The sequence below is a fragment of the Papaver somniferum genome, chromosome 11, assembly GCF_003573695.1.
Source record: "Papaver somniferum cultivar HN1 chromosome 11, ASM357369v1, whole genome shotgun sequence".
Taxonomy (NCBI): domain Eukaryota; kingdom Viridiplantae; phylum Streptophyta; class Magnoliopsida; order Ranunculales; family Papaveraceae; genus Papaver; species Papaver somniferum.
In genome coordinates this window covers 70,075,518-70,097,498 of record NC_039368.1, presented here as the reverse complement: position 1 = coordinate 70,097,498, position 21,981 = coordinate 70,075,518, and the positions used below count along the sequence as shown (strand labels likewise).

The following is a 21,981-nucleotide window of genomic DNA, read 5'->3' as shown; positions in this document are numbered from 1 at the left end:
CCATCGTTCTTCATCGACGATTAATCGTTAATTCAAAAATTTCTTCGTCGATTAACCTACCTACCTGAATCCATAAGAATTCCTCCACGAAAGAAATCAGATGCCCAATCGAAATCAAAATCGATTGCTCAACAGAAATTACAGGAAAGGCTTGCTTTGATTGCTCAAGAGCAAGAACACGAAGAACAAGAGGCTTCAGACGATCAACTTCTCGTAAACATGACTTCTGTGAGAAGGTAAGTGATTTAGAACTGTTTCATTAGTGTTTCAATCGATTTGTAGCTATGGGTTTAGGTCAAAATCGCAAACCCTAACTGAAATAGTCGAGTTTCAGTAGCTTCCGGCATTCAAGTTAGTATGAATACCACACCGGAACAATGTAACGACATTCGATTTAGGATGAAGACCACAACGGCACTGCGTTACGGCATAAGATTTAGGTTGAAGACTACACCGGAAATTAGTTACGACATTCAGTTTAGGATGAAAACCACACCGGAACCCTGTACCGGAGTTAAATTTAGTTGAATACCATGCCGGTAGTGAGCTTCTAATCAATAGAAAACCCTAGGATTTTGTTATTGGTACCGGCATACATTTTAGGTTAGATTCCATGCCGGAACCCTGTTACGACATGAGTTTGAATTTTACGTATGTGCCGGCAATGGTGTTTTGGTATCCAGGAACTTCCTAAAGATTACCGGCATCCTCGTCAATTATTTATCAATGCCGGTATTAGTTCCCGACATGTAATGGTTGGAATTTACTATGCAGTGTTTTGATCCTATCGATATCAGCCTTAAAGTATTGCTCCATTGCCTCGTTGATCGTAACCACGTTTCCTTGGCCAGACTGGATGAGATCTTTAAATCTCCCATGAGAGGACTCTGCTATACTAGTTGCTTCATTCCCGTAGTGTCTATACCGATTTGTCCATGCACGCACAAATTTTTCCTCGAACTTAGCCAACAATTTATCCCGACAATGTGAGACAGCACTTGGATACACTTCGTTATATTTGGAAGTAAACATGTTCAATCTCTTTTCATATACATCCTCGGTAAGAGACCAATAAACTTTCTCCCAATCCTTTAGAAATTCCAACCACCTTTTATGATTTTCACCGTGTTCTTTGTCCACTCGCTCTTTAATCTTTCCTCTTTCATCTTCTTCTTCTTCTTCTTCAGGTGATAGTTTCTTCTTGCGAACATCTTCCGCTAGTTGAGTGACCATTCTCTTCTTAATATCCGCCTTAGAGGGTTCAAACGAAGCATGAAAATGTTTTATCACATTTTGACCTATATGATATGTACATAGAAAATTTTGTGCATCCGCAAATACGTCGGATATAACATTCATTAGTGCTTCATCTTGATCGGTTATGATGACTCTCGGAAATTGATTTTCCGGGAAAAATAATTTCAATTGTCGTAATGCCAAATGATAATTGTAATCCCTCTCGTTTTCTATTAAACACCAAGCCAATGTGAATGATACCTTGTCCGATGTTTGCCCTACGATGTTGAACAACGACATGTTGTATTTGTTTGTCTTGTAGGTGCAATCCATCATAAGAACACCACAACATGTATGAGCCAATTGTGAAAGCAAAGGATGCACAATGAATATTTGAAGGGGTTTGTTGTCTGGTCCTCTTTTAATGATACACATGTAGTTGTGATCCCAATCTATTTTCTAAAATTCTTGCATAACGGTCCTCCCTTCCCATTCCACCCTTCTAATGGTTGCTTGTGCGCTATAAATTGTACTTAGAGAAGAAACGTTCTGATCATCCTTTTCCTTAAAGCCTTTGAGAATCACTCTTTGTTTGATACATGCTTTGGTCATTATCTTTACATCCTCGAATTCATGAGGTTTGAGCTTCGCAACTAGGGAGTAACCAACAAAATCTTTCGGATCCCGGTGGTTATGACGGCCAAACCACACCATACAATCCCATTCCTTGTCTCTTAAATGAAATACAAGCTTAAAGAGGAAATTATCCTTCCTCGTACTGGTCTTGTATGCCCTATTAGTCTTCTTTGGATATACATAACCCTTTCTCTTATGGCTATCCTTCTTCTTGTATTGCCCACTTCTCTCCAAACCATCTCAAAACGATTATCTGAACGTTCGGTATTGCTCACCAACACACACGTGTTCTTAAGAGCCGTCTATTTTGCCCAAGCAATTGCTTCCTCTGGAGATTTTATTCCATACATAAGGACAACAATGAAGATTATAAGGTTCATTACAAGCAATCCCCACATAAAGTTCTAAAAACTAGGTGAAAAGTATTGTTTGGTAACATACCGGAGGTATTTGGTAGTACTCGGACGTATCCGGACCAAGCGGTTTGGAATTTGTTGGATCAATGTATGTCACAATCTAAGGAATGAATGAAAATAAAATTGAATTATTTCCAAATAAAATAAAATTACTATGTCGGGTACAAGTTCCGGCATGCTCCACGACAGTTCCGGCATAATAAACTCAAAACAACCAAAGCCGGAAACCAGTGCCGGCATTCTCGAGTAATGTTCCGGCATTCCGGAACTGCAATTGAAAAAGAGGACCTAATTTTAAACAGTACCGTCATTGTATTTTCTTGAACATAAATGCCGGAAATACTATTGCCGGCATGCTCATTACACAAGATCAACGTCGGAACCAGGAGCCGGCACGGTCGATAATTTAGAAAACACAGCCGGTATATTACTACCAAAATCACTAACTTCTGGATGATTTTCTTGTGGTACCGGCATGCTTCTTTTATAAGTTTCCAAGCCGGAATACAGTACCGGCGTGCTGGATAATTTATATACCACGCCGGTATTTAAGTTCAAAATTCTTTAACTCCCGGATGTTTTCACTGTGGTATCGGCATGGTAAAGTTAGGAGTGAACCATGCCGGCGAAATATTCCATAGAATATTTGGTGGTAGGCAAAAAGTTAACTGCATGCCGGCATGTAATTTTTGGTTGAAGACCACGCGGGTAAATGTTTCAAAATGGGGGATATTGTTAGCCGACATAAAAATAATATGAATACCATGACGGTATTCATGGTGCTGGCATGGTATTCATAGTATTTCTATGCCGGCACATAGCTTTTTCAAAGGAAAAAATGGCATATTCAAAAAAAAAAAAAAAATCAAATTTTCGCCCTCTTAGCAGCATTACCTGTGTATTGGGGATGCTTGTATGTTGAACTGGTTTAATTTCTTGGGTTGGTTCTTCAACATACACTTCATACTCACAAAAATCATGATCCAGAGGTGTTGGTTCTTCATATAATTCCAATTGTGAGTTGTTATCATTAACCGAAGATTGAAGATATGCTTCTTGTTGTAGTTGAGCTAAAGATTCAGCAGCTGCAATTCTCTCCTTATAATCATCTTCCATTTTCACAAAAAAGTTCCCTCTCAAAAAAAAATTTCCCTCCTTCTACTCTCATCTCACTCACACAAATTCAAATAAAAAATATACACTAATCTATCCCCCAAATACTTAAGATTTTTACTAATTTTAATTAACCACTAAATCTGATTAGTGAGGGGTAGATTAGGAATTAAAAAAAATAGATAAGGGGTGACCCTGATTTGATATTTGGATCCAGTTTTTGTCCTTTTACTCTATTCCCCAATTAGTGTTGATATCCCCAATCGCGCGTTCTAAAAAGATCATGTAAACTCGGTGTAATTATATGCAATAATCTTAGTTGAATTGATTTTTTTTTTTAGTTATAAATGCCCGAAATTAATATAGCAGTTTTCTTTGTTATTTCTAAAAAAAATTCCTTACAAAAGATTTTAAAAATATAAATCTTATTATTTTGTTTCATAAATATGTTGAATTGATTTTTTTTATTATTTTAGTCATAAATGTACGAAATTAATACAGTACTTTTATTTTTCTGGATTTTTTATAATAAATACATGAAATTATAAAAGATTCAAAAAATATAAATCTTATTATTTTATTCCATAAATATGTTGAATTGATTTTTTTTTATTTTAGTCATAAATATAAAACTAATATAGTAATTTTTTTATTTTCTGGATATTCACAATAAATATATGAAATTAATATAGTAATTTTTCTAAATAATGAGAGCCTTCCGCCGCGTGTGTCCCAGCAATCCACCCAATCTACACCGCACATTGTCAGATCAACGCACCATATCTAACGAAATTTTATCCGACGAATACGAATGGTTTGTCAATTAGCCAATGAGAGCGCGAGGTTACGCTCACCAACCAATAGGAGAGAGGGTAAGCTCCACCAATGCTACTTTTATTCTGGAGTGAGGGATGGTATTGAGTTTTTAGGTTGTTGATACCTCATTTCTCGATCCTCATGAGTGAAAATAATGCGTGTTTCAAACATAAACCTGGTAAACAATGGTGAAAATTTACGGATGCAAAAGTGATTAAAACTCAGGAAGTATAATTTACTTTAGAACACGTGATTGGGGATACTAAAACTAATTGGGGGATAAAGTAAAAGGACAAAAACTGGATTTAAATATCAAATCAGAATCACCCCTTATGTAAGTATTTTACGTAATACCTAATCTACCCCTCATTAATCATGTTTAGTGCTTGATTATAATTAGTAAATTCATAAGATTATTTGATAAATGATTAGTGTGTATTTTTATTTGAATTTGGGTGAGTGAGGAGAGAGTAGAAGCCGGCATAATATTCAACCAAAAAACTATGCCGGTACAAAAGTTGTTTTTTACCTACCGCTATCCAGGGGGTCTGGGGGGCGTAGCCCTTCCCGGATGTCAGGTCGCGGGGGCAGCGGCCCCTAGCAGAGTGCGAGATAGCGTCTCGTAGAAATTTTTTCTGCTTTTGAAATTCAAAACTTATTCCGTTTTGAATTTTTTTTTCTGGTTTTCAGTCAACTTTCGGCACTGTCAGTTAATTCTCGAGCATGCTGATACTGCTACCGGCATGATATGTTGCTTGAATTTATTTGCCGGCACATAATGTAAAGTATTCAGAAAATTGAATTTTTTTCCACTTGACTACCGGCATTGATAGATTTCTATCGAGCATGTCGACACTTAATTACGGCATTGAATGTTAGTTACCAAGCATGCCGGCACCATTTTCTGGCATGGTCTTCATCAATTTCGGCATGGTCTTCATCACTTCCGGCGATGTAATTTTTTTTTCCCGACATGGTCTTCATCACTACCGGCATGGTCTTCATCACTTCCGACATGGTCTTCATCACTACCGGCATGGTCTTCATCTATACCGGCATGGTCTTCATCACTTACGGAAGTTAAAAAGAAAAATCGTTTTCAAAGTGAGGAGCCGGTAGAGAAGGAGAAGAAATTTGAAAGGGACTGGGGAATATTTAGGTTTCAAAGCCCTAACCCTAAAAGAGATTAATAAGAGGTGAAGATGGAAATGGGGGATATGATTTTGTTTTTTGATTTTAAGTTTTTTGATTTTTATTTTGAGTGAAGGGTATTTTAGTACTTTTACCCTAAAAACACCCCTTAGCAGACGCTATTGGTTTGGGGAAGTAATTTATATCCCCCAATTAGTTCAAGTATCCCCCAATCGCGCGTTCTTACTTTAACCCTCATTCATCTACAAATTTTTATAGAAAGACTAAACAAAACCCCAAATCAGCTAATATCACCATAGATGACAATAGAAATTTCAGCAAATCAGGTAAGGTTACCTGAATTGGGACTCTTTCCAGAGGCATGTCTCCATAAGTTAAAATCTCTATTTCACAATGCATATTCTCCTACCATTTCTTTAAAAGGGATGATTCAATTGTCATCCTACAACTGAAATCAAATTATTAAAAACATAAATAAAATGAAATGACTTGCTCGAAATCATGATTAGAAAAAACATGAGCTATGTTAATCTCAACATGTGAACACGGAAATAACGAAGGTATCTTCGTATCCAGAAACAAAGTTCGCAATCATAATGAAACTGACAAAGTGATAATAATATGACTAAAGTAGCATAAAATAGTAAAAGGGGAAACTCTGAACCTTCGGGCTCATCCTTGTTTCATATCATAGGGATTCTTATGATGATTTAAAATATGCATAATGTTAAAGTACGAAGATCATAAGTGCAGAATATAAATGAGACACAAATTTACGTGATTCAGCACTAAGGCCTAAGTACACGAGCGTTGGTGTTTCACTATGTATTCAAAGGTTACAAAGATATTCAAATGACTTTGAGTGGAGAACGAAGCTAGGAGGGAAATATGACTCATACTTACTCTTACAATTTCTCTCTCCTGGGATATCTCTCATTCTTTCTAAAATTGGTCGACCCCCTCTCTCTCCATCAAGCTGGGTATTTATAGAGGTCGAGTATGGGGTCTTCTTTCAGTGACAGTTGTATCCTTATCGTGTCGGTCTCTGTGCTGTCCGACGGTATCTTCGTATTATATCGATGCCTCCAACGGTATCGTTCTGTGACGCTGAGTCGCCTATTTCTTCCCCATATGAAGTTTGACACGTATCCTATGTTCGTAGCATTTAATGCGTGTGGTTGAGTCAGTCTGCACGCTTCAGAAAACTATTGATGCGTGTTTCAGTTGCTCTTCATCTTGTCCGTCGGATCTGGATCTTCCTTGGGATGGTAAAAAGTAATGTCTCAAATCTTTACAGGGTGCTTCGTATTGATCCTTTCGTTAGGTGGTCCTTGATTAGTCGTCGTTGGATCTGCATGATGGTGGAAACATGGCAAAGGATGGCAGCACCTGTACTTCGAGTGTTGCGATGTGGCATCATTGCCTTGATGTCCCTCATGTTGATGTAGTGTACGTGTCTTCTTCCTGACACGTGTACGATCACAAATTATGTGTATACAATTTTCCCCTTTCTTCTTAGTTTGTAAGTGGTCAAAGTATGAAGAAAACTGTCTTCACAGTCTCTTCAATCTTCCCGCAATAACTCCCCTAGGTTTTAGGCACGTTTCCCACTTCTAGTAATAACTTCTCCTTGAATTGCGGGACGATTTTATCATTTTTTGTTATAAATACGGGAGGAGTTGCTAGTGAAATAACTTTTATTCCCTCTTTTATTCTCTTGTCAGTTCAATCTCTTTATTCTCTTTTTCTTAACTCTTCCTATTTCTTGTTCTTTTGATCTTAACTTCTACTGATTCTTCTCTGAACTCGTTCTGATAAGATCTTCAGAAACTTGTTGTTGTCATTGTTCGTTGGTTGTTTATCGATCATCCTCATCTGCTGATAATACTCTTGCTTCAGGTATGATGTTTTTCTTACCGTTATTTCATTTTTGATTGATTTTATCTCTGCTGGTGTCTCTGGGTTTTGTGATGAAGAACATGATATACGAAAGTATATATACTTGCCCCTGTTCTTTATCACAAAACCTAGAACTTCTCTGTTGATCGCTAGAACCAGGTTCTTTCACGCTCTTATGATTATGGTTGAACTAGGGTTTTTAAATTTAGTGGAGTTTATCAAAACTGATTATTTCTGTGGAATCTTCTCATGTGTTTTTGAAAATGCTCCTTATGAACTGTGAGAATCATAGATTTCGTTTTATGATCTTCGTTACCTCCAGCTTCTGACCTTCGTTCCTTTCTCTTCCCCTTGCAGACATGGGTGATCGTCAACGAGTTCCTTATAAAACCCCACCGTCGAGTCCTTACAGGTATCCTTCATCTAGAAGTCCCGATTTATCTCCGTCGAAGGGTGGTTCATCTAGACAATCCAAACCGGACCCTCGTACTCATAAGACTTCGTCTTCGTCAGGCCCTAGAGTTTCGTCTCAAAAGAAGGGGGATCCGCCGAAGGGTTCTCGATATGCAGTTAACCGTCCTTTGGCCAATCTTTCTCTCCAGCGTGCTGAACCGATGAATGTTCAACCTCTTCGTTCGATATCTCCTGCCTCTGCGATGCCTCCCCAGAAATCTAAATCTTCACAGTCCGCCGCTCTAGTGAAAGATTCTTCTTCTAAAGGTGTTATGCCAAAGGTGGATTTATCGAGGAATCTGCCGACCAAGAGAAAGGCTTCGGATATGAGTCCTCCGAAGAAGCCGTCGTCGGTCAAGGTTGTTTCTTCTGAAGTTTCCCCGGTTATACGTAGTGTCTCAGTTTCCAAGAAGAAGGTTACTTTTGAGCATATTGATCTTGAATAATTCAAGGCAAAGCATGGTTTCGAGACCTTTGACGTTAAGTATTATGACCAAGGTGACGATCTTACTTACGATATGATCGTGAACTAAAAATACGACGCCTTTTATTTGCTAACAACCGTGGGGGCCTTCGAAGCCGGCTTAATGTTGCCTTTGTATAAGTCGGGAGATTCCTTTTATTACGACGCCTTGGCCAATCGCGAGGGTTCCACTTTTCACACTCATTGTCGCTCGGTGGTACAATTGAGTGGAAATTATCTTCGGTCGCTTAAAGAGTGTTACCTTCGGATTAAAGGCGAGATGATAATGACTTGTTATACCCCTGACCCAGTGGAAAAGGATTGGTACACTCCTGAAAATTTCAATGCTTCATTCGGAAACTATGTCAACGGTAGGAATTGAAAACCTTGGAGTGTGGGTCTTCGTAAAATGGTCGTTGCCCTGGCGAGATTCGTCTTTTGAGCGAGGTAAGTGATTCAAAGATTCGGTTTGTCCCTGGTACCGAAGGATCTGAAAAACCAAGGCTTTTTCCCAAGAACGAGCGTTTCAAATGCGATCATGATTATGAGTGGCATACCATTGTTATTGAAGTCATTGGTCCTTGGGCACATGGTTGGGTGCCTGGTCAGCATGGATGGCGTCCTATTGTTGGTAGCCAACCTCGCGATGGTGCTTCATCTCGCTATGGTGACTTCTCCCTTGGAAACTAAATTTCGCTGGCATGAACTTCGATTACACCATTGATGTTGCTGATGCGGATGAAGAGGAGAGTTCTGATGCGGTTCTTCCTTCGAAGAGTGTTGCTCCTGTCAAGGTATAATTCCTTATAATGATGTGTAGTTTATGTATGTTTTCCCCTGGAATCAGAAGTTGATCATGTGTTTGTTTAGGCTTCGAAGAAGAAAAGGATCGGTCCCGTTCAGTCTTTTACTGTTGGTGAAGAAGAGACAGATATTCCCGAGGTTAACAGTCCGGTGAACGATGAAGAGAATTCTGATGAGGATGTTACAGATGATGAGGAACGTACTGATGGAAATGTTGGAAACTGATCATGAAGGTGATGGAAATGTTGGTGATAAGAATGATGGTGAGAACATTATCTCTGAGGCTCAAGTGAGCGATCCTCCTACCGAGCCCACGCATGTTCAAGGGAACGAAGATATTGATCTTCAAGCAACAAACCCCAACCAAGAGTTCTCCTTTGGTAAGATTTATTCCGCTGGGGGTCCGGTAGATATTAACGCTGCCATGGGGATAGCTTCGGATTTTTCTTTGCTTTCTCCAAATGATGAATGGGATGTCGTTGTCGAAGGTGATGAGGATAGGGTGTCTGAGGGGGAAGATAGTTCCGATAAAGAGGATGCTGAAGCTCGCGCTTCTAAAGAAGCCGAAGGCAAGAAAGCCTCTGAAAGACAAGGGTCCGTTGCTGGCAATGAAACCACCGCTGGTGCATCTTCTGAGAGCTTCAAGAAGGCCGTGATGCACGAAGGGGATGATGCAACCTTTGATTGGTTGATGAAGAGAGGCCTGATGTGTGTACCTAATCCTGCTCCCGAAGTTCCCGGTGAGAAAAGTTCTGATGCCTTCACTCGTCAGAGAATGCAGCTATCGTCCCATGATGATGTTGAAGAGATCTGGGAAAAGAATTTGGGGGCTACCTCAGCCAGCCTTCTGGTCGACCCACCTTCGTCCATTGCTGACATGATGGGCATAGCCGATGGGTATCAGTATGGTTTCATGATAGACACATTTTTGTGTCTGAATTTTCCTCAGTGTCTCTATTGCTAGTGCTTGATTTTGTACTTATTATGGTGTTTTTATGTTTGTGTAGGTGTTTTTGGAGAAATACACTTGTGTGGAAAAAGTTGCTCAAAAAGTGCTATTTGGACCCCTGGAGGACATTTGCTATATGGACCCCAGATTTGGCTAAGGGGCACCCAAGGTTATGTGTAGCCCAAATTCATCCTCAGCACCCAAATTTGTCCTCAACACCCAAATTTGTCCGCAGCGCCCATCTGTTATTCGCACCCCAGAAAAGGATAGGGGCACTTCATCTTCAACATTTCAAAAATAAAAATGGCGGGATTACTAACAGTTTTCAGTTCGTTATTGGAGGGATTATAGTGTGATTCAATGGCTAAAATTTCATTGGAAGACTTGATTGAGCGTAACAGGCATGGTATGATTGGTGGTTTCGATTAAATTTGGCTAGATTTTCCGACAGATAAAATATGGCAATTCGTACACCGGAAGGAGATTTTCACGAGATTACAGCAAGTTAGACGTGCGCTGCTCATGTTTGGATGGCACTCGGTCTCTGCAGAAGCGTGGAGAAGTTAAATAAGGGAGATTCTTAAGCTGTAGACGCGTGAAGTTTTAAAACAGGGAATAAAATTTCCGTATCTTGCATGGGAATATTTTCTCATTGATTGCCGGATTATTTGGAGTTATGCGGTCTTTTTTCAGTCCAATTGAGTATTTAAGGGTCTATGGGAGCCAGTAAGAGGTGATGGAGAGTTTGGGGGAGATTAGAGAGCTGAAAATCAAGTTGCAGGAAAACTGTTTTCTGCTGGTGCACTGAAGAACACGAAGAACTTTAGACGCACAGAGACAGTCGTTTATCAACAGTGACAACGACACACATGCATGGTCGAGAATCAGCGACAGTACTCTGTTCTATCGTTCTTTTCAGTTTGTAACACTTATAACTGTTGCAAACTCAGTTTTTAATATTTTCTCTCCATTTCATCTTTGTAAACAATCTTTGAAGCAATGAACAAATATTTTGAGCGTGTTTACACAATGATGAGCTAAACCCATCTTCTGGGGTGAAGGAGGAAGCTATTTTACCAATGAAAAGTGGTAATCTCTAATTTATGCAATTATTATATGATTATTTGCCTAGATAAATAAATTGATAAATGGTTTTTGTTAAACAATCGTCATTTCAATTGATGGAGCATGCTAGCCTAAGGTTTTGATGTCCCATATTTTCGATCTACAATTGTTATTTCTAAAAAATCAAGTATTGCAATATTAAGAGTCAATTTGAATACATGATTTGCATGATTATAATTAGAGAATATAAATCACTTTGATATTGGTAAATAGTGGATTCCATAGCCCCAGTCTTCTCCATATTTTTCATATCATTTTTATTTAAGTTTGCTATATTTTTAGTCTTAAAAATTAAATCTAAAATCTATTGCTTTCACAGGTCTCAACGAACCTATTACTACAACTCAATTTGAAATCACATCAGTTTTTGGCGCCGCCGACGCGGACTTGTCTTTGGGATAGAGCTTTTTAGATTTTTTTTTAGGTTCTTATTTGTTTTTCATTTTTATTTTATTTGTTCTTCTTTACATTTCTGGGTTTTTATCTTTTCCTTACAGATTTTGGAATTTGGAGCAAAAGAAAAATTTGCCAAAGCTTTTGGTGAATACTTAAAGATTTGGAGTAAAAGCAAAGCGAAAGGAGCGAAAGAAAAGGAGAATAAAAATTAATTAAAAAAAAAGAGAGAGAGATAATATTTTTTTATTTTTTTAGTATTTCTTTTAGATTATCTTTTTCTTTTGGACTTTATTTTCGGACTTTGGACTGTGGACTTTGGGACTTTATTTTTATTTTTTAAAACCCTACGAAAGGGTAGTTTAAATATAAACTGTTTGCAGAGAAGAACGACGATTACGATATCGCCTCGGCCCCTCGGGTTCGTACATGATATATGAGTCGTGGCCCGAGTCGACTTCAGCGGTTCATCCCCCGTCTGGTACGGGAGGTAAGTTTGTCGAAACACTCGTGAATCTCCTGTCAGCGAGTTACTGTATTCCTTCGTTTGCATATATGCTGAGGATTTAAAAACGACTGCTTTAATTTCCTAGGAAAGGGCAAGGACTGGCCATACAAGATAAGGGTTCAGATTTCATCACCGTTCCCTTCTTGCCCTCCTTAGGAAAACGAAACCAAACGCGAGCCTAAGCCTAAAACTTGACTAGAACGAGACCTATAGGGTAACGAACTTAATAGGAAAGTCATTCGAAAATATTGGTTACTCTTTGAAGCATGCTTCAAAGTTCATGATGGTTTCTGTGAGTTGAATACGCCGCCTTGTAATGCCGGTGAGGCCTTGGGTATCAAAGCTCCATTGAGCTTCCCTCGTCTCGATTCAACTTACTTAAACTCGGATTGATTCCAGAGGGGTTTGCTTAAATTGTAACGAATTCCCTTTCGAAGGATTAGAAGCTGGTCTAGAAACAATCTAAGTGGAGCCATCATGCTTTTTGTTTGCTAGAAATCTTTAGGTTTGCTTTGGTAGAGTCAGCCTTGTTTGTGTTTGCATATAACTTCCCTTCCTCTTAGGATTTATTTCTTTTTCTTTTGTTTTTCTAGTGTATGCCCAAGGTTATTAAAGAGCGGTCTTGGAAAAGAAACACTCTAGGTCGTTTGATTAGTGATAAACCTAGTAGTTCTTCTTGTGAAAGAGGGGAGCTCGAAGACTCTTCTTTTGAGAGCCTTGTTTTTGGAAACTTCAGTTTTGAGAATCTGTCTCTCCATGAGGAAAATACCCCTAGTACTTCAGTTGTGCCAGCGATGGCAACTTTGAAAGATTACATGTTCCCAACTAGGTCCACCCGAGCTTTGTGCATTAAATTGCCAGCCACTACGGCTAATTTCGATATAAAACTTATTATTCTTCAGACGATCCCTATATTCTTAGGGAAAGATGATGAGAACCCTTATTTTCATATTAGGGACTTTGAGGAAATTTGTGGGACAATTAGAATAAAATACCTTATTGATGAAGTCTTGAAACTTAAGATGTTTCCCTTTTCCTTGAGAGATAAAGCCAAGACCTGGCTGAACAACCTACCATCTGAATCGATTGAAACATGGTAGGAACTTATTGCTGCTTTCTATATGAAATTCTACCTTAAGCATAAAACTGCGTCTGTTAGGCAGAAAATTAATGCTAGTGTGCAACAAGAGGGAGAGTCTCTTTATAGGTTCTTAGAGAGATTCAATGATCTCCTATCCCAGTGTCCTCACCATGTATTTGATAAGATGAAACTTGTAGAGATTATTTATGATGGTTTAGACTATTCAACCAAAGCCATGGTTGAGTCTATGTGCGCTTCTCGTTCCTTATCCATTAGAGTTCTTATCTTGATCATCTTCAGGTTTTCTTCGATCCCTATATTGATCTCCTTCGTGGGTTCTACAGGTGTGAATGTAGGCTTCGTTTCCCCAAGGAGAGGGACGTTCTTTAATTTCTATTTGGTAGGATCTTCATCCCCCTTAGCCATTGAAGTACCTGCTTCGGTAGTTAAGACGAGGTTTTCCTTCGTTAGGCTCTTTCCTAAGATTTATTCGAGATAAAGGTCAATTGCCTTATCCTTAGAGGTTGCCTTGTTTTTGTTTCTGCGGGCCTTCCGCTGCTCATCTTGATCATTATTGAGTTGGTTTTGTAGAGCTTGGAATTCTCGGGCGGTGACCTGATCTCCCTTAATTTCCATTACCCCTCCGGGTGTTGGGAATCTAAGGTATTGGTGATATGTTGCTTCTACTCCTTTGAGTTTATGTACCCATCTTCGACTGATGATGGCGTTGTAGGGAGAAAGAGCGTCTACCACACTGAATCGGGTTTTGATCTTCATCGGGCCTGCCTTTACTTCTAACACAATGTATCCTAGAGGCTTCGTAGGTGCGCCGTTGAATCCATAGATGGTATAGTAAGAAGACATCAGTTGCTCATCATTCAGTTCCATTCGTTTGAACTTATCATAAAACAGAACGTTGACTGAACTCCCTCCGTCAATCAAAATCTTCTTGACGTTGCATCCTTCTACTGGCAACGTGAGAACTAAAGGATCGTTGTGGTCCTCCATATCTTCTTCGATATCTTCAGCATCGAATGTCATCGGCGCGTTCATCCATTCTTCGCGCACGTCAACTTCGAATCCGTCAATCTTATATAGCTCGCAGTAATCCTCAAATTGTTTTCTTAGTCTTTTTCCTATCAGGGCAGTCAGTGAAGGGCCGTTGGATTCGGAGCATGAAATGGTATTGAGAGCTCGATTACCCTCGGGTAGTTGGACTTGCTTGCTTCATCTTGCCCTATCATCACTTTCTGCCTTCTGAACATATTGCTTGAGGTCACCAGCGTCAATCAGCTTTTGGATCATTATTTTGAGGTTCTTGCACGTTTCAGTCTGATGTCCATTGAAGCAGTGGTACTTACAGTAGTTTCTTGACTTCTCAGACCGGGGTGGCTGCTTTCCTTTGGACCAAGGCCACTCTAAGTTTTCTCGATCCTTAGTCTTCCTTAGGATGCGAGTGTGATTGGTGTTTAGCTTCGTGAAAACTTGGTTATCGAATTTTCCGTCATCACGCCGCCGATCATCCCTTCGTCCTCTCTTATCTTCGTTGGAACTTCGACCGAATTGCCTCTCTTGGATCCGCTGTATTGCATTCAGGAGATCAGGAATGGTGCGAAAATTTTGATTCCACCATTTGATTTTTAGTTGTTAAGTGAAAATAGTTTTTTCTTCTTCATGAGGTGTTCCATAAAGGATTAATTTACACATAAATTGAAATTACAATTACATCCGATAGTCATGATTCTCATGAATAGTGAAATCCTCCACGAATAAATGCTTAAAACGATCGTATTGATCGACAGGAACGCCTTGAAGGCTACACTTGCACATAACACGTAGCTGGAAATAAGAGGATGCGCATAAGAATAAATTTCCCCTTGCTGTATGAACTCGGAAGGAACAATTCGGGACTAATCTGTGGGAATGTGGTCGTGTGAAGCAAGCGAAATAAAACGCCTAAATCTCCCGCTCTGCTTCTTCCCTCCAAAGATTTTGCCCTAAATTTTAAGCAACACAATACCACTACGGATTTGTCTCTGTAGAAAGGCGTCAAGTCTTCGATTAGGTTTTTCTTGCTTCTTCACGAGGTATTAGTTTGTCATAGCGGAGAAGACATGAATCGAAAGAAAGAGCTTTGCACACACTTCTTGCGTGGAAGGTAATAAACCTCTGAGGTTTTCTGGCTATACTTAAAATTATCAACCCCATGAAGAACATGAATTTGATTTCCTGATTTACTTTTACAGTTGCCGATTGGGTGATCGGTGTAATTTCTTACATGCAAATCAACAACAATCAAAACCTAATCCCTTTGAATTTGGATCACAATCTTCAAACACGAATCAGCAGCAACAAAAACCAAATCCATTTGGATTCGGTACACAGAGTAACTCCCAGTTAAATGTGCAATCTGATTTTGGTTCCAAAAATCAGAATCAGTTCAAGGTTTTTTTTTCCTTCCTTTTTTCTGATTTCCCTTTCTTTGAAGAAAAATTTATTTATGATTGCTAGTCTTTGTTGATAGTTTATTTACACATTTTTTCTGTTTCTGGGATTAGCCGTTTGATAACAAATGGAATCGTTCCTCATCAACAGCTTCAACAAACCCTGCACAGCCTAGAAAAGATGATAAGCAAACCCAGCTGGCTACCCATAAGTGAGCTGATAATTTGTCCCTTCCTGATATATGTTCCTTCTCAGGCTACAATTTGGATAGTGTCCCCCCTGAATTAATGTTGATTTTGATGTATGCATATGTTAGGTGTACAGATCCAGAGTTGTGCAACCGCCAAATTGCTGAGGATTTCCAACAAGAAAGACCACTTTGGAAGCTTACCTGTTATGGCCACTGTAAAGAGTTAGTCATTTCATCCTTATTTCTCATGCAACTGATAATTATTTAATGCCTCGATGTAATTATATTAGCCTAGGATCCTTTTAAGACATTTTAGTTTATTCGACGCACCACAAAAAGAAGATGATGTATGTTTTCGCCTTTGTTTGAAATAGTCTATATGTAAATATAGTAATAGTACCAAATAACAGGTCAACCCTCGTTTTTTTTTCTTGCAGTCGGCCATGTGACATTGTCGGTGATATTAGCTATGAAGAAATCCGTGCGGCTGCTTATGATGACGCCAAGAGGGGACTACCCTTACCATCAATTGTAAGTACCAAAAAATAAGAAAGAATTTGATCAGGGCTTCAAATGCTTTCAATTATTATTAAACTTGTTATCTGCTGGGGTAAGATGGGTAGCATGGTAGCATATAGTGAATGAATGAGGAAAACCAGATTGTAAAGATTAATCATCTAATTACACACAGGGAGCATTTCAGTCTCGGGACCCTTGTTTGTTTTTGCAGGTCATGTTTATACTACTGTATGAGATGCTCGCGTATTTCAACCACGTCTTTTAGTCTTGATTGGTTTTTAAGTACGATGCTGAACATCTAGAAAGATGTATATATCCTCAGCAACCATTAACGCTGAACTGGAATTGATGTTTGCATCATCTGTAGTTGTAGGAATAATGTCTCTGGATCAGAATGAAGAAAGGAAATTATAACCAGAGAATAGATTGAGAAATTCACCTTTCACCTTGCACATCCCTCTAAATTGAATGCCATGGTGAGATGCCCACTTATACAGAAGAGATAGCTTTTTTGGTATTGTCTAAAGTTAATAATTAATTTCCCAAGTGGCTTTGACTTTATTTGTGAGTACTTGACTGGAGGCATCTGCAAATACGAATATGTAAACATCTACATTGAGTGCCCATTCCTAGTGTTGGTATAAGAGATCATGCTTAGTGGCTTTTATGCTTTCCAATGAAGGCACAGGGTGTGGAAAGACCTGCTTCGAAATGAGCAACTTACACCTGTTACAACACTGTTCTGTTTGTTGAGTTAGGATATACGTCGAAAAATATTGAACTTAGTGGGATCTTTACCTATGGACTTTAGAAGGGAAATCTGTAGAGCTGGGAGTTGGGTCTTTGGAAGTAATTCGGTTCAAGCTCTTTTGACATATGAAGGGAAAGTTGAAATGACTTATTTTCTAATCATCCATTTATCTTGTAGGCTTGGGCCCTGTAGATAAGATAACATCATGTCACAATAGAAACCAACTTTAGTGTACAAATCATGCTGGTTATAGTGGCACTTCATTACAATTCAGATGCCTACAGAGGAAGAAAACTAAGACATTGCCGCATTGTGTCAAGTTATTTTAATTGTTATTATAGCGAGTTATCAGTACATTTTGCATATGCGAAGCGACGTAAAGGTTTTCCCACTCTCTATTCAATATTAAATGTTTATACGACTATCTGTGTCTTGGTACAGGTTGAAAGAGAGAGGAACCTCCTGAAAACCAAGATACTTGAATTTGAGAACTTATTGCGTAATCCTTATGTGATATCAAATGCTGTTACTGCTGGACCAAGCTCATTTCCTACAACCAATCTCAGTGCTCCACCATTGAATGGTCAGACTAATGTGCCTCCTACAGTCTCAAGTTTTAGCCAACTCGGCACTTCTTTGGGACCCATCCTAAGGCATGCCAACCTACTCGATGTCGCATTTTGAAATTTGGTAGATCTTTGACGAATTATTATCTCCTTCGGATTTTACTCATGTGTTTTGGTTACTGTTTTACAGCAAACCTGCACCGCCGAATATGACATTTGGGCAACCAAGTGTATTGCAGAACCCCAACCAAAATATGGGTGGATTTGGGAATAGCAACTCAATTTTTAGAAACCAAGGTATATTATTTGCCTTCTTATGCTAATTTAAAGGTTTAGTCTGTCTTTTCATTTCTAGTTGTACTGCAACAGCATCAGGTGGCCAAAAATCGATGCAGCCATTTGGAAGTGGTAACAGCATTTCCAACTTCAACAGTGGTTTTGGGAGTAGAGGAAACAATCCATCCACAGTTCCCTTTCCACCAACATCACAGCTCCCAAGTTCTTCTTGTAATCAGTCACCCTTTACATCTAGTACATCTAGATCTCCAGTGCCCAGTATGCTTGCACAAGCATCTATGTGAGATTTGCCTCTATCTTTTTGTTTGTCAATTTTGTTTCGCTGTCTATATCCGTTAAGGAGGCGTTGTTGATTTCATGTTTTAAATGATTATTTCTGATTTACTTGGATGTTAAATAACTGAACTCTGAAGTTTCTCGTTACTTCTGGGATGTCAGGAAAACAGGAGGTGTTTCTGTGAATTCATCTATTTGGTCGAAGGAGGAGTGGACTCCTGGAGAGGTGACAAATCAACCCTTCTCCTATTTATTGAGATTTCATGGCAGTTATGATTTGCAAATTCCTTTGTTAATGATCAAAAATTAGAAAATATAAATGGATAAATTTGTATGGAATTTTATGAAATCTGGTGTTATGTTGCTATGCAGATACCAGAAGAAGCACCTCCTGCTGAATACATTTATTGATTCATCCAGAACTGCTCGGAAAGGGGAACCTTGTTGGAAAACATGTTTGTTGTATATACTCGACATACTTAGTCATCTGCTCGTTGGTCTTCTCACAAACCAGGAAGCTTTTCCCTGAATTCCAGTGGAAAACAAAATCCCTAGGCCATTCCCCAAACCTGATAGAATCGTAAAATTCCAACTTTACGTCACATTGAAATGGTTGTGAAATTTCATTTAATGTGGATTTTGATGATTTTGGTTGCTTAATCTTACTAATATAAAGAAAAGAGGGAATTTTAGTACGACCTCAAATTTTCCGTGTGTACTTTCTATGTAGTCCGTTGGATCAGATGATTTAAAACATGGGATTTGTTTGAGACCGTTCATGATAAGGATTTCGGCATGTTGTCCTTTCTTTATCTGCTTCCGTATTTTTTACGGAAACCAGCAACATATTCACCACTTTTGCCGAGAATCTGAGCTCTCTTTTTCAATTTTATCTGATTCCGAAAGTTTGATGCATCAATTTCAAATAAAGTTTTTTTTTTCCGCAAATAATGGGTTCTGCTTCAAATTTCGTTATCTTCACTGATTTGAGTTGATTCAGATGATTTGGTTTCACAACTCTGGGGTTTTAAACATCAAACTTTTCGCCAGAATTCCAAATAGGTAAGTTGGATCGTCAATGTATGTTAAGATCTACCTGATTTTTATTCTTCTTTGATGTTTGCTTCAATTTGAACCTGAGCTGTTTGACAAAATACCAGAACGAAAATCATCATCTTGGTTATGTGGGAGTCTCTTTTGCCACCACTAAATGCGCTAATTTTCAACCGGGCATCCAGTTTAATTTATTTTTTAAGTTGATTATGCTTATTCAATGTTCTTTCGTGGGAATGATATTCTCTGAATTTTGTAATGACATAAACTAAATTGCATACTCTGTTGTTAAGGTGATCACTGGTGGAGTTAAGTCAGGCTCAACCATATCATAAAGTGAGCGTAGGGTTCATCCTAAGTAGATTCCATGTACCAGTGTATGAGTAATCTCCCCTGGCAAGTTCAAATTTTCGTATTATTTCGTGTACCAGTTTTCATTCTGGACTTGGAAGTTGGAACAAACAATGTTTTGGAACCTTAATTAAGTAGCTCGCTTGCATTTAGGTTTTACTCCATGTGAATTAAGTTTAGGTATGGATGTTTTCGTTGTGTATGGTTCCGTTTTTCAGATGATTCTTTGAGGGTATGCACAAGTTGTAACATAAAGGTGGATGTGGTCTAAAATGGGCTACTGCAAATGCGTGTTGAGATGTTTGGTATCTTAGATACATCTTGCCATCAAGTTTTATGAAACTAGATATAGGTATTTGTGGGATTACAATAACTAAAGTGAATATTGCAGCACGTGGTTATATATTTTTGAGATGGGAAGCACATACTATAGGCGTGCCATCATAAAACAGTGGTGATAGAAAGAACTGATTCACTTAGAGAAGGGTTGGGCAAGATGATGTTCAATTTCCATGCACCTCAAATGAGCTTGCTTTTATTGTTAGACAAAGTGCAGCAGAAACTATAGTAGGATCAGAATAGATACATTGCGTATATGAAAAAGTGTAAATAACTCTTATTTCATTGATACTTCATCTTCGGTCATTTTTATTGCGATATAATTTAGCTCAACCATTAAATATAGATCATTTTCAATTCGTTTTAATACATTCCATTACCTTAAAAAATTGGTGTGTATTAGGCTTTATCAAAACAACCAAATCGCTTTGACCTTTTGGTAGTTTGTGTGGCAATTGAATTTAACCACGTAAGTGGTGTATTGATTGCAACTTTGATGTTACAGATTATGAGGTACTTTTCGAGTGCAGAAAGAAAACTACATTTATGGATGTTAGTTGGTGGTCTTTTAGTGCATGGATACAAATAGTGTACTGCTTTCAAAGGGGAACTTCTGCAGAAGAAAATTGTTAGTTTGCTAGCAACAATCCAAAATTATGTTTTACAGGTCTTAGAACGGAGGGACATCTTGGCAAGTCCGCAACTGCATCGGGTTTGCGTCTTTGATTCAAATCAAAGTCATATGGGAACTCAAGAAAATGCAAGTATGTTAACGTCAAGTGGTCCCACGTCGAAGAGATATTGAATTATAGGGATCTGTGTGCATCAGAAATAGATGTCCAATCTTCGTTCAAACTGCAGGGGAATCGCACGTGCAAATTTACTAGAGAGAAAATGTTTGGAGCATATTTAGCACATTGGGTTTTGGCGCTTTCTTTGTTTTACCTCCAAGGTACGTACTTCTTTTTCATTATGTTTGGAGCATATTTAGCACATTGGGTTCTAAAAGAAAATGTTTTATCTTTTGTTTGTTTTCCCTCTTGAAATGTGTTAACTTGAATTTAGATATTAAGGTTATGCTAAATCATCTGTCTGCCAAAGATTGTAAGAATTAGTGTATGTGTATTACAGGGTTCATCGCCAAAACCCACCTTATTCCCCTGAATTTTTATTATCGGGTGTCCTCTTCTTCTGTCATTGATACTATTAATGGGTTGCCTAGAGAGAAAATGTTTGGATGATATGGTTGTATTCTTAGCTTATCATATTTACTTCAAAAACAAAGGTGGTTTAGTTAATCAAATTGGTGAATTGACAAAAAAAGGTATTTCAGAGTTACAGTAAATAGCTTTCATTCAATCGTTATTAGTCTTACTCTGAACATAAGTGGGAGAAAACAGATCATTGTAGGGTCACCAAGGCATGAATATCTAACAATTGTCCTATAACTTTCACCGACAATGTGTAGTAGACATCACTGTTAGAAATATAAGGTTGCTTTGAATTTTCGTCCGAGAAACATCACTACACATGAATGCCACCTGATTCTCACACTCTTTTGATCCCAAAATCACGTCTTATTTTTCGTAGTTTGGTTCATGACTGCAGAGCACATGGAAACTACTGGAACTCGCTTTGTTAATCAGAGACCAAACATGACTGCAGAGCAGATGGCCATTCAAGACAAAGCATCCATAGGTAAAACATGACGGAGGAGCAGAGGTCTACTGTACGCGAGCATGATCGTATTCGAGCCGCCAAGGAAAAGTTGAACCTTCCTTCAACAACTACATGCAACAATGCTGCACACCTGTTTGAACGTGTTACACAACAAAATGTGCAGACATAAGTTGAAGGGTATGTGGAATTAGAGCCTCTAACTCCTAGGCTATACACGAAAAATACAAAATTACGGAATAAACAGAACGGCAGGCGCATAGTGCGTGCGTGTTATCCTAGTATGCATAAAAATTTGCTCCTACCAGTGACGAGAAAAGAATGTTATGGTGCAGTAAATAGAAAAGGAGAAAACTAGGGTTGATGAAGAGTTCTTAAGTTAACTGAAATAGATATCATTTCAATAATAATAAAAACTGCCTGCACAAGAGAAAAATCTTACAAGATTGCTAATGGGGATACTAAATTGCTTG

At 38.6% G+C, this 21,981-nt stretch overlaps 2 protein-coding genes and 1 long non-coding RNA gene across 4 annotated transcripts; 2 read left to right on the top strand and 1 right to left on the bottom strand.

The window, feature by feature from the left end:
• Nucleotides 1-13,530: 13,530 nt before the first annotated feature.
• Nucleotides 13,531-14,085, bottom strand: LOC113324531. Its single transcript, XM_026572851.1, has one exon. The coding sequence runs from the start codon at nt 14,083-14,085 to the stop codon at nt 13,531-13,533; it is 555 nt and encodes a 184-aa protein (XP_026428636.1).
• Nucleotides 14,086-14,887: 802 nt separating this feature from the next.
• LOC113322535 (zinc finger CCCH domain-containing protein 16-like) lies at nt 14,888-18,876 on the top strand. 2 transcript variants are annotated; one of them, XR_003347204.1, is made up of 10 exons: nt 14,888-15,202; nt 15,291-15,489; nt 15,603-15,700; nt 15,806-15,901; nt 16,117-16,210; nt 17,391-17,602; nt 17,706-17,812; nt 17,871-18,092; nt 18,251-18,314; nt 18,461-18,876. XR_003347204.1 is itself a non-coding variant. In XM_026570642.1 (10 exons), the coding sequence occupies exons 1-10, from the start codon at nt 15,159-15,161 to the stop codon at nt 18,497-18,499; spliced, it is 1,161 nt and encodes a 386-aa protein (XP_026426427.1). In that variant the 5' UTR covers nt 14,891-15,158; the 3' UTR covers nt 18,500-18,876. The 2 variants fall into 2 exon arrangements, 1 of the variants encoding a protein (XP_026426427.1); XM_026570642.1 differs by having other exon boundaries at nt 14,891-15,202; nt 17,885-18,092.
• Nucleotides 18,877-21,056: 2,180 nt separating this feature from the next.
• LOC113322537 lies at nt 21,057-21,523 on the top strand. Its single transcript, XR_003347205.1, has 2 exons — nt 21,057-21,155; nt 21,440-21,523. It is a non-coding gene; the product is annotated as an uncharacterized LOC113322537 (long non-coding RNA).
• The last annotated feature ends 458 nt before the right edge of the window (nt 21,524-21,981 follow it).

Bases quoted from the DNA above. Each gene is read 5' to 3' on its own strand.
- LOC113324531 (XM_026572851.1), bottom strand. From the start codon at position 14,085: ATGACATTCGATGCTGAAGATATCGAAGAAGATATGGAGGACCACAAC.
- LOC113322535 (XM_026570642.1), top strand. From the start codon at position 15,159: ATGAATCGAAAGAAAGAGCTTTGCACACACTTCTTGCGTGGAAG. The intron at 15,902-16,116 runs GTTAGTCATTTC...TTTTTCTTGCAG, and splicing joins TGTTATGGCCACTGTAAAGA to TCGGCCATGTGACATTGTCG. The intron at 18,315-18,460 runs GTGACAAATCAA...GTTGCTATGCAG, and splicing joins AGGAGTGGACTCCTGGAGAG to ATACCAGAAGAAGCACCTCC.